General features: G+C 38.0%; 3 protein-coding genes across 6 annotated transcripts; 1 reads left to right on the forward strand and 2 right to left on the reverse strand.

Annotated features, from left to right (window-relative positions):
- Positions 1 to 478: 478 nt before the first annotated feature.
- LOC117618832 (50S ribosomal protein L9) lies at positions 479 to 2,426 on the reverse strand. Of its 3 annotated transcripts, none has more exons than XM_034348570.1 (6): positions 2,269 to 2,426; positions 1,889 to 2,052; positions 1,669 to 1,803; positions 1,449 to 1,571; positions 968 to 1,072; positions 479 to 834 (listed from the first exon to the last, which is right to left on the reverse strand). In XM_034348570.1, the coding sequence occupies exons 2-6, from the start codon at positions 2,036 to 2,038 to the stop codon at positions 670 to 672; spliced, it is 678 nt and encodes a 225-aa protein (XP_034204461.1). In that variant the 5' UTR covers positions 2,039 to 2,052; positions 2,269 to 2,426; the 3' UTR covers positions 479 to 669. The 3 variants fall into 3 exon arrangements, with proteins under 3 accessions (XP_034204461.1, XP_034204460.1, XP_034204459.1); XM_034348569.1 differs by having other exon boundaries at positions 1,889 to 2,057; XM_034348568.1 differs by lacking the exon at positions 2,269 to 2,426 and having other exon boundaries at positions 1,889 to 2,262.
- Positions 2,427 to 2,972: 546 nt separating this feature from the next.
- LOC117619005 (RNA-binding KH domain-containing protein RCF3) lies at positions 2,973 to 7,654 on the reverse strand. The gene is made up of 8 exons (XM_034348822.1): positions 6,558 to 7,654; positions 5,528 to 6,007; positions 5,037 to 5,285; positions 4,341 to 4,574; positions 3,878 to 3,957; positions 3,598 to 3,706; positions 3,389 to 3,515; positions 2,973 to 3,291 (listed from the first exon to the last, which is right to left on the reverse strand). Exons 1-8 carry the CDS (start codon positions 7,260 to 7,262, stop codon positions 3,272 to 3,274), a joined length of 2,004 nt encoding a protein of 667 aa, XP_034204713.1. The 5' UTR covers positions 7,263 to 7,654; the 3' UTR covers positions 2,973 to 3,271.
- A 1,574-nt stretch (positions 7,655 to 9,228) lies between these two features.
- LOC117618972 (protein PLASTID TRANSCRIPTIONALLY ACTIVE 7) lies at positions 9,229 to 10,866 on the forward strand. 2 transcript variants are annotated; one of them, XM_034348772.1, is made up of 4 exons: positions 9,230 to 9,488; positions 9,606 to 9,662; positions 9,754 to 9,813; positions 10,356 to 10,806. In XM_034348772.1, exons 1-4 carry the CDS (start codon positions 9,444 to 9,446, stop codon positions 10,689 to 10,691), a joined length of 498 nt encoding a protein of 165 aa, XP_034204663.1. In that variant the 5' UTR covers positions 9,230 to 9,443; the 3' UTR covers positions 10,692 to 10,806. The 2 variants fall into 2 exon arrangements, with proteins under 2 accessions (XP_034204664.1, XP_034204663.1); XM_034348773.1 differs by lacking the exon at positions 9,606 to 9,662 and having other exon boundaries at positions 9,229 to 9,488; positions 10,356 to 10,866.
- The last annotated feature ends 670 nt before the right edge of the window (positions 10,867 to 11,536 follow it).

The raw sequence follows: 11,536 nt of genomic DNA on the forward strand, positions 1-11,536 counted from the left end.
AAATGTTTCTTTTGGCCCAAAAAGTCGGCCCAATAACGTGTATGTAGGCCCATAATCGGCCCAATAAATTCCCAAATGTCGGCCCAATAACGTGTGTGCAGGCCCATTATTCGGCCCAATAACTTGTATGTAGCCCATAAAATGGTCCAGATAACGGCCCAAAATTGTTTCTCCGGGCCCAACAAGTCGGCCCAATAACGTATATGCAGACCCATAAGTTGGCCCAATAAAGTGAAACAGGCCCGGTAAGGTCAACCCAATAACTTGTCTACCGTCCCAAAAGTTGGCCCAAAATATGGAAATGGGCCCAGATAGTACCCCCAATATGTCCAATCAGGCCCATAAATCGACCCAAGAACGTCTAAAAGACCCAAAAAAGTCGGACCAATAACGTTTAGCAGGTCTATAAGTCTGCCTAATAACGTGTATGCAGGCTCTGTCCAGGCAGATTTAAAATCAATGTCCATCAAACCCAAAATAATTGCACCCGCAAAATCCAGGCTTTGTCATCAAAATTGTTGAAACCAGAAACAAAGTACTTAAACCAGGGGTTACTATAGGAATGACTTCCATTCCAAAGTATATCAGGCAATACAACAATTATACCACGAAAACCAGAACAGTGAACCTCACGACATTATGAGAGAATCCATTTGAAACGACCAGTGTTTATGCAGTACGGATTTTAACATTAAGAGTCCATTGAATCTTCCCCGCCGGCAAAGGGATGGACTTCGGAAGACGCAAAGGCACCTCATACTCTCCCACAGTTAACAAAGGAGACGGGAGATGCACGTTTTCCGGTAGAATGTGCACACAAAGCTGCCTTGCCACCTAAACCAACATAGAGAATGTATCAGCTAAAAAGGAAAAACAAATCAATGGAAATATTTTGACTCGAAAAAGATTGGCCATTTTCTGATATTTACGAGGATAAAGCTAGAAACCATGAAGAACATAACCATACCTCAGCCACAAGATCTTCCGTTGTCACAGGGGATTTCAATTCTATAGCGTCTTCTTTCGTTGCACGTGTACGGAACTTTTCAAGATTGATAGACCTCCTCAGTACCTGTAAAAGTTAACAAAGTTCAGCTTCCCCATATATGTAAAGCAAAACATTTTAGTTCTTGTATGCATCAGAGATTCGATCAGCTTTCTGAAAGTTAGCATCACATTTCTCTCCAGGAAGAGAATTAGCTAGATTAAGAAATCAATCTGACCAACACTCAATTAGCCAACACCTTTCAAATCTGATGGAATTTCAGTTCGTACTTCTAACAACATCCATATATGACATTTGACTTTTAACCCAGCATTCTATTAGTACATCAAAAACTAACCAGGTTTAAGAACATAAATGGGCTTATATCTGTCTTGTACAACAAATAATGCAAAAGACATACGCTTCAATCGGCAATTAAAATCTTAACAGATAGGCTACGAACCAGACGAGAATTGGCCAGAATTTTTGCTGCCTTCTGATATTCCCTCTGCTTAGCTTCCTCAGACACAGTAACTACTTTAACCTCCTCCTCTTCCTCTTCCTCTTCTTCTTGAAGCAGGCAATTCTGAAATATATTTGGGACAAGCATAACAAAATTTAACAAAATAATAGTCAATGGACGAACATTGATAACGGAATCCAGGGAGGACAAAGTAAAGAACCTTCCGCTGCTGTTTGATGAGATAAGCATACTTATCAATGTTTGGGACAGCAAGCAACTTGGGCATCAAATGGTTGCGAAAATGTCCGGGCGCAACCTTCACTGTCTGGCCAGCTTTGCCAAGCTTTTCTACGCTCTGAATGCGTCAAATAAATCGTTAACCAATCAATTCACTAACTAAACGCCAACCCTAATGATTGAGTTCGAGGAGAAATGCGCACCGTTGTTAGAATGACCTCCAACTTTCTGTACCTAATTCCTTGACAAGCATAGAGCAGAGGATTTATCATGCGATCCGAGTCGGGGCTATGGATGTTGGTGTCTTTAATGATTTGACGGATGACATTTCTGCCATTTCTTAAGTAAGCCATCCACAAAGCTTCTTCTAACCTACGCCAAAACATTTAAACAGAAAAGATATCGATGACAAAATCAAACTAGATAACGATATACGGAACGTGGTTTCGGTTTTCCATTCTGGAATTGTTTTCCTTTCCTCGGTTTCTCAGCAACCAAACACAGATGCGTAATTAATTTCATGGTGATGAAAAGGTACAAACCGATCAACTTTTTTGCACTGAAGAAGAAGAAGAAGACGTACCAGCCGTGACAGTCGATTAGCAAGCTATTGCGATAACGACTGTGGCGAGAAAAGAGAGAGAGAGAGAGAGAGAGAGAGAGAGAGAGAGAGGGGTTTAGGGTTTTCTGTGACGGGGCTGAAAGTCACAGTGGAAGAGTGAAAATTGAAAAGAAGGCCGAAAGGGAATTCAGAATCAGGGGTTTAAAGCAAAATATCTAAAACACCCCTGAACTGAAACAAATTTGCACGCCCACTATGGTTTCAAAAATTCCTAAATAATATACCTTGCTATATTAAATGAAATTTGATATTAAATATCTATAGCATACTTTAATATAGAAATTCATTTTGTTTGAATAAAATAAATAAATAAATAAAATTTCTAATTTCTAATGCTAATACAAAAATGAAGAGTTAAAATGTCAAACTGTGCTTAGGGAAAAATGTTTTGTTTACCATATTGTATGCATAAAACAAATATGGACTTGGGTTAGGAGTTGTTATTTGTATCTTGAGAATTTTGGTCAAATAACAACAGTTTCGTTTTTTTTCTTTTTTATACAAGCGATATTGAATGCATTTGGTTAGTGGTCGCAATCACATAATTACGTTCAGAATAGACTAATTCACAAGGCGTGCTTGGTGTTTCATGTGCAATGAGATTTTGCGAGTTCACCATCAGTGGCAATGAGATAGATTTGTCCAAATAAATTGGGTCAAATAACTGCAAAAGGAAACAAGTGGAGACGTGATCATTGATCATCGACACAAAATACACAAAACATAATTGTCACTGGATTGTGTTCGCACTTCCCAGATTCGCAGACAACTAAAGCTAAAACTCCTTCAGATATTACATTTACAAATTACAGTGGTAGTGGATGCATTCATATAAACCGATGTGCCTAAACTATGGAGCAAAAACTCCCTTGCCTTACAGGATAATACATCTAGAAATGATCTGAACAACAATATCCCGGCAAGACCAGCTCAAAATTTTAGTACAGATGTTGCTCCAGCTCGTTTAAGGGCCGTCTTCTTGTGCTGATTCAAAGTAAAGGAGGATTAAGAGTCAAATTATAGGGAGGGAGACCAGAAAATTATAAAGTCAGACATGGAAGAAAGCGAAAGAGAGACTTACTGCTTAAAATAAAGCCCTGGAGCAAGCTCTGAGCTCTCTCAGCCTGCTCTGGAGTACCTGAAATTTGAATGATCTTTTGTGTTTCCTCTGGTCTATCCTCTACCAGGGTCACATTGGCTCCTGATAACTGTTCCACTCCAAAAGACAATTAATCAAAGCTAAACTTGGAAAATAAAGATAGGAAATTACTAAGAGCTCATCAGGCTGACCTCACTGATCTGAGCAAGCTTGTTTCTTGATTTCGTTATGAGCTTTGAAACTGCCTGGTCAGGTATTACAACTTCAAGTGTACTCCTAGTGACTAGTGTCACAGGTATTCTAACAGAAGATATAGAGCAAACATCAAAAAGATGGATATTAATTGGTAGGAAATATATATATATATATATATAGAGAGAGAGAGCGAGAGAGAGAGAGAGAGAGAGAGAGTAAAATGAGACTATGATTTAAATGAGGCCATAATAGTAAAACGAAGAAGAAATTTGCTACCTATTCAATGCACTCAGAACATCTTCACGCCGTTCATTTTCGTTTGGCTTTACCAATTCACTGGAAATCCCTCCAGTATCCTACAATACGAGAGTGAAAATCTTATAACACAAAAACAAGATGTATGTGAAACAATGTGCCTCCAATTTAAAATCATATCAAGGTAGCCTGAACATAGTCAGCTAAACTCTCAAGAAAAAGCCACTTCTAAAATGCCTTTCTCCACCTTCTGGCACAACATTTCTTGTTCGCTCAAATAACTCTCACAACTAGTCACCTGGATTAAGTTTAACTGGATGAAGACTCCAGTTCCCCAAATTGCAGATAAATGAAATAGCAATAAACACAAATACAACCATCTAATGGATATTGAAGAGAACAAAATATCTGAGGAGAAAAAAGAAACTGTAAAAATGACAGAATATGAGCATTTCTTAATCCAGCCAAAGATAGAAAGGACAACCTTTGATGCCAGTGCGATTGCCCCAGTTTGCAAATTCTGATAGGTTGTCATAGGAGGATTATTTCCAGTATGAGCTTCACGAAGTGGAAATGCGTTATTGGGAGATATCTCCAAAGCTGGTGCAGAAACAGGTGGTGTCGTATCCTTTCGAAACAACTCCCTATATAAGTAACTCCGTATCCTTGATGTCAGCTCAACAAGAGCATCTCGAGCTGCTTTTATTTCCCCTATGATCTGTAGATGACATGTAGGAGCCATTCAGAATTACCTCAAGTATAACTCATCCTGTCCACCAGGTGGTCCAGGGCTTTGTAACCTTGGTGACAAATGTTTTTGGTCCTTTCTTTTATCTTTTTGTTAAAAACAGTTCATCTGATAAATGACAGTGAAAAACGAAGTTCCATATTCAAATACACACAGACAAGGGAAAGAAGCATGCATTCACAAGATATTCTAGTCAAATGCATAATTAGATAAGCAGACCTTTGATCTGTTCCAGTGGATTGTTCACGTAGAATGGTCCATGATCATCCTAAATCTAAAGATACAAGCTCCACTTAAAAAGGAGCCATAATGTGATTCTTCAAAATTTAAGAACTCATCTTCATTTTTTAAGTCCGCTAAGAAGGCATTCAACCAAAAATAAAACTGCCAAGCAAGTCTCTCAGATAATGAGAAGAAAGGTGAGCAACAAACCTGTACAATCACATCGTCCCCCGATACGCACACAGGAAGTTCTTCTCTGGGCAGAATTTGTATATTTGCACCAGTAAGTCGCCTCATATCTGATAACAACCCATCTCTTCCCTCTAAGCATCCAATATCACTAGTTGGGACAAGTAGCCTAGTAGTGATAATGTTGTCTTTGTCTGGAATAAGATCGACAATGCGAGTTTGAATATGCAACAAAGCTTCCTGAGCTGGAAATAGCTCGTCATCGGGACCCTACGTACACACATGACATGGTCAAAACCGTTCGAGAAAAAGAGAGAAGGGGGAAGCATATCATTTTAAAAAGCCAATCATCACAACATTTACGATTCCCCAGATGCATACATGCACATGCCTAGATTATTTTAGCAGTGGCATCAGCAATTTGAGTGTATCATCACTTCAAATTTACACTTTATGAGTCAAATACTTATATTATTATATACCGAGATTAACTACAGAAAATTGTAAAATACCTCCCCTGAAGAGATGATGATTATCTGTTCATCTGCACCAGCCACAAGGTCAGTAGCTTTGACATCGACGCCAATTTCATTTTGAAGCAATTCAATAATTCCATCAGAATCTCCAACAACAAGATCAACTTTGTCAATAGGACAAAGTATTCGAAACACAAGGTCTTCGCCATAAAAGGGCTGCAGATTATCGGTCATGGGAGCAGACCCAGGTTCAATGTTAAAACCAGATGAACGGGAGGCATAGTTGTTGTTTCTGATATTGGATGTAGGTAATCGTGCCCCAAAAGCAGCCCCATCCATGGGTGACTTACGTGATGTATTGTTCATATGAGGAATATAATCATCGTCAGGAGGAAAGAACCGTTCTGGTGAGTGTAATCGTCCCTGGAAATGACTGCGGTCCCGATGCTGACTCTCCCTCAAGCGTGATGAAATAGTTGCTACAGCATTCTTAACACAATTCGCTTCACCTACTACCTGCAGCAGAAATGCAAAATCATAAGCTTGATAATTCCCTTATTTCAAATAATGTTGATGAGGGGGAAAAGGAAAAGGACAATTTCACATAAATCTTTAGATGGTGTATTGACACCATATGCTTCCCAGTGTACTAGCTTAAAAGATCAGTGTGAACCATTTACTGCAAAATACTCCCACACATTAGTGCCCAACAAAGATGCAACTGAAAGCTGAAATTTTTAATAGAAAACACTATCACCAATATAGAACGAAAACCTAAACTAATTCGATAAACATCATAGTACTCCAGCATTCAGTCAAATCCACTCCAGCTGACAGTGATATAAGCTGCCAACAACTGTCCTCATTTTTGGTCCGGAGATAAATTTTAAAATGAGGGTCCTCAGAGTATATATTATATACATTTTGCAGTTATTAGTTAACTTAAAAGGAAACCAAAGTTTCTGGCATTCCAATCTAACCAATAATAGAATGGAACTGAAAAACTCAGCAATTTGTGACATGCAACATAGGAATCAGATGCAGTTAAAGCTGTAAGTTCCAAAACCTGAACAATCTCCTCAGACATAGAAACACAGCGAGGCAGATTGTGATCTCTAGGCAAAACCCTAATCTGGGTCTTGGTCTCAACCCTCATTTGCTCAATTATCTTGCCTCCCTTGCCAAGCAAAGACCCCACATGCATTCTCGACACGACCAGCCGCGTAGCCACTCGGGTCCCACCACCACCCCCACCTCCTCCTCCTCCTCCTCTAACACCACCGCCATACTCATCCTCCTCCTCTCCACCACCAAACCCAGCCACATCACTCTCCAGAATCCTCTCATGGATCAAAAACAGGGCTTCTTGTGCCGGAGAGAATGCCGGCATCCGGCCCTCCGGATCCCGCCGGCGCGTGTCGGAAATCTCAATAATCCGCTCCTCGTCACCTGGGATCAGTTCATGCACGTTGATCCACGCACCGGTGTGTTGCCGAATCGACTTAATGATGCTACCGGACTTGCCGATCACGCCTCCGGCTTTCATGTCGTGGCAGAGAATACGGTATGTCGTTGTTACCGTAATTGATGGGTCCTGTTGAGGCTTAGAGGGTCGCCCACCACCACCGCCACCGCCACCGCCTCCGCCGCTGCCACGGTGGCGGTGGTTGTTGGTCGCGTAGTGGTGGTTGTACCGAGGCCTCGTCCTACCGACAGTCTCTGTATCGTAGTCTTGGTCATAGTAGTACCTCTTAGATCTAGACCTCTCCATCTCCAACAGTGTGTCAAAAGCTAGGGTTTTTAACTCTCCAGGTAAAGAAAGAAATAGATCCTTTCGTCAGTGTCCAATATCAAGCATTGTGCTGTTGGAATTTGAGGTCTAGGGCTTCAGATTGTCTTTGTTCCAGAGTTGAAGTAAAGGATTACACTTGGGGAACTTGGTCATTTTTAGTCCTTGTTCCTCTGTTGTTGGTTTTTGTTTTCCAATTCTTTCCTTCTTTTCTGTGTGTTTCGTGGGAAAGCGTGAGAGAGATGTTCAAATTTGAAAACCCTAGAGAAGATGTGGAGAATCTAGGGAGAGAGGGAGTCCAATTTGCAGAGTCTGAGCTGCCAGATTTACCAGTTCAGTCTGGTTTACTTTCCCCAACACCCACCCAACTCTGAGGTAATAATAACAATAAATAATTTATTTATTTTATAGTCTCTTCCAGATGGATTTGACTAAACGACGACGATTAACGGACCCCTTGATATTAGGATAACGTGCTACAAAAGTTGTGAGGTAATGGAAAATATACTGTATACATACAGTAAGTTTAAGAACTTTTAACATTTTTTGATAAGTGAGAGTCTAAAAATTCAAATTCAAACAAGTATGTATTAAATATACCCAAATTTTTATACACTTTTTTAAAGTTCGTAAAAATCTAAATTAAATACATCTTCTAAAGAGATAGTCGAAATTCACTGCCTTAACCGATTAACTTATCCAATTTTTTATATGTAAAATGTGTACTTGCTTTTGCTAAATATTCGAAAAACCTTGCTTGCAACTTTTGCATTTGATTTAAACTCTTCATTAAGTTGTTTAATGTTTCTTTAATGGAAAAGTGAGCTCGAGCCTCATCACATGATTCTTATTGTATCCATATTTAAACTAAACAAATCATATTCCATGCAAAAAAGACTAGCGGATCATAAGTTAACTACGACTAAAGGCTTATGCTAAAACACTTTTCTTATGCAATGGTGTTTTTGTTTATTGGGTGTTCTTATGAATTTTTTTTTTAAATTTATTTTGATTTAACCAACAATGATATGAGGAAGTTTAATAAAATGATTATCTTCAATGATAATATTTCAACAATTTTAACTTTAATTTCGCTTTGAATTCCATTTGATTTCATAAATGAGACTTGATTAGATTAGACGTGCATTAATCTCAAACATAAATGTTCGTTGAACATAGTTTATGACAACACAATAGAACTTAATTATCTTTATTAAAACTATTAATCATTGTTTATATTTAGTAAGATAATCAACATTTTCTCATAGTATTAATATTATGCCTAGCCTAGTATGCTCTCAAGCTATACCGTTAAATTTTCAATATGACCTTTTCTTTTATTGATTTATATTGCGTACATATTAGTCATGGTTGGATTTTTTAATTTTGAAATAAGAAACGCAATTCAATAATAAAAAAATTATAACGTTGGCACCAAAGTCCTTTATTCTAGCGAGCATTATTTTTCTAAATTACTAGCCTTCACCTCACGCATGTGCCAATTGATTTTTTTTTTTTTTTTATTTATTTTTAAATTAAGAAAAGATAATATGGGTAGTTATGTTTTATAAAAGTAGGACCTACTATGTGATTTTATTTTTAATTTTAAAATTTTTTAATATGAAAAAAGTGAATTTATCATATTATCATTATTTAATTAATAATTTTAATTCTTAATATTTGAATTAACTAAAGACATTTTTTAGTATTTTAAATGTTTCACCATTCTCTGCATTTTACTTTATATATATATATATATTTATTTATTTTTTTCCAAAATGTTTCTACAATTTAAATGAATATATATTTTTCCAGTCCCATGTGTATATTTTGTTATTAAAAAAATGAGGGATATTGGAAATCCTATCTCCTACCAACTCACGCCAGGATATAAAAATATTATTTCTTTTTTTGTCTGGATAATAAAAGAATAACTTGAACAAATTGAATTCGGATTTTAAACCCGAACTTGTAGATTCTCGACCCCTCGTGGTGCCCATCCAAATTGATTTGGTTGGTTCTGAATTCTGATCCCTGCAAGGTCGCGTCAAAGGCGCATATATGTAAATTCAGGTTAGTGTGAGGACATTTATACAAGAACTGCTAAACCACTAAACCTAAGATCAAAGTGGAGGATAACAACACAGCGGCCAACGCACAGCGATGGCTTCTTCCACACTAGGCTTCAGTTTCTCACCTGCTTCCCATGTAATCTTTCTTTCTCTCTCTATCTCTCTGAAATAATTGGACAAAAATGAAACTAAATGTGTAGGAAATTCCACTTCTTATTTTGTACTCTGGTTCTTGTTATCTTTTTGGCTGCAGAGGGTGCAACTGAGAGTGGAAAGTTCAATGCTTTCCAATTGCTCCTTTAGGCCGCAGGTTACAAATTGCTGTTTTTTCTTCTAGCTTTCTTCTCAATTTGTTTTTAATTGGTAATCTTTCTTAATTCTGTTATATAAACATTTTGCAGGTAATTTCCCGAATGCAAAAAGATGGCAGCGGCCGGCGAGTGTGGCGGCGAAGGAAATTGGTACGAAAGAAAAAACTCCAATTGACTGCCGACTAGTCTTTCTTGTTAGTAACTAAGTAGTGTGAATTATATATCATGGAGCACTAAAAGAAGCGATAAACAAAAAAGAAAGAAATATATTCTGGGAACTCAATTTTAGAGTTTTCATGAGAAGGCTATGGTAATATAGTATTTATGTTACTCATCTCAGATTGTAGAAACAACCCATTACTCTTTATCTATCAAGAATTTGAGTTTCAGCTGAATTTGAGTTCATGAGGAATTCTAGTGTAGGATTGTTTTGTAAGCAAAAGTGACATTTTCAGCTGAATCTCTATCTGGCAAGTGCTAAGATCAGTTGTAGCTAGCTACTAGGCATGAAGTCTTTTACTGTTTTCAATCCCTTGCTGTTACCCATCTGAAAAGGAAATGTGGGCTGAAAATCTGGAATTGAAATTTGCTTCTTGAATGACTATAGAGTATATTAAGGTGTGATTCAGAACCTCCTCATGTTGTACTATTGGGCATTGACTCAAATTGGGTGCAAAATTTTCATTTTTCAGACAAAGAAGGATGACATGTTGCGATACAAGATGGAGAGAGTACCTTTCCTCGAGGAGCAGGTTCGGAAGGTAAAGGACGGAGGACAGCTCTTGGGAATGGATATTGAGAGACTACTCCTATCAGAGGATAACCGGTTTGATTTTGTCAATGATATAGCGGCCGAGGCTAGCGAGTATGTGGAGAACAACCGAGATGAGTATGGGGGCAAGAAGAAAGCCATCCTTCAAGTGATAAGTAACCGAGTGAATGATGCTGGGTTTTTTAGACCAGAGGCATATGAAGAATCTGACCCCTTCAAGCCAGGGCCTTCTTATTTGAAAGAAGAATTTACTTGATTACATACACCACTTACTCATGTTGTAATGTTAATCTTAGACTAGAGGCTGCTATTATCTATGATAGTTTCCGTTTTCAATCTATCAGTGCATTAGTTTTGCTTCTCAGACCCTATCTTTTTAGTCTACTTCTGCACAGGTGCGCTTGCAAGTTGTTCAATCTGTACGTTTCTTTTGTTTCGGCTATTCATTTAGTGCAAAGGGCTTGTAGTTCGAATCGTGAAGAGCAGGGGAGTCTTTGTGTTCGAATCCCCCTCCTCCCCTATTGCTTATAACAAAAAAAGAAAACAACAACAGTAACGTATTATAAATATATTTTCTAAGATCACCCTTTCTTTTTTTTTGTGGGTCGAAAAGATTGCCCTTTTTGGTTAATTTTTACTCACAATTCACATTCAAATTCACAGTTAGTTGAACTAAGCCATGAATTTTGGCCTAGCCCAGCATGGATTGATAGCGAGATCTCGACTTTTCTGGACAGATGGTGCTCCCCCATGGCTAAGCATTATGTTAGATAAGGATAGAACTATGGCGTAGATTTTTGTTTGCATTTTTGAGGTGCGGTAGTACTCTTTTTTTTTAACCAGATTTTTCTCATGTGGGGGGTTTTTGATGGTAAGAATTTAATGAGATCACATTAACGCTCTCTGTTCGTCTGTAAACTTTTATCGTTTGGTTGGTGCTAGTTATGAATGATATTTTTCTATTTGATCCAAAAAAAAACAAAGTCATGAATTTGGAAGTGAATCTCACAGCTGTTGTGGCTACAGACCATGTTGAATCTTTAACAGCATCGGCCGGACCCACCATAAAGTGGGTTACATCTGACGTGGCAAAACTGGGGT

The sequence above is a fragment of the Prunus dulcis genome, chromosome 2 (assembly GCF_902201215.1).
Source record: "Prunus dulcis chromosome 2, ALMONDv2, whole genome shotgun sequence".
NCBI classification, from domain to species: domain Eukaryota; kingdom Viridiplantae; phylum Streptophyta; class Magnoliopsida; order Rosales; family Rosaceae; genus Prunus; species Prunus dulcis.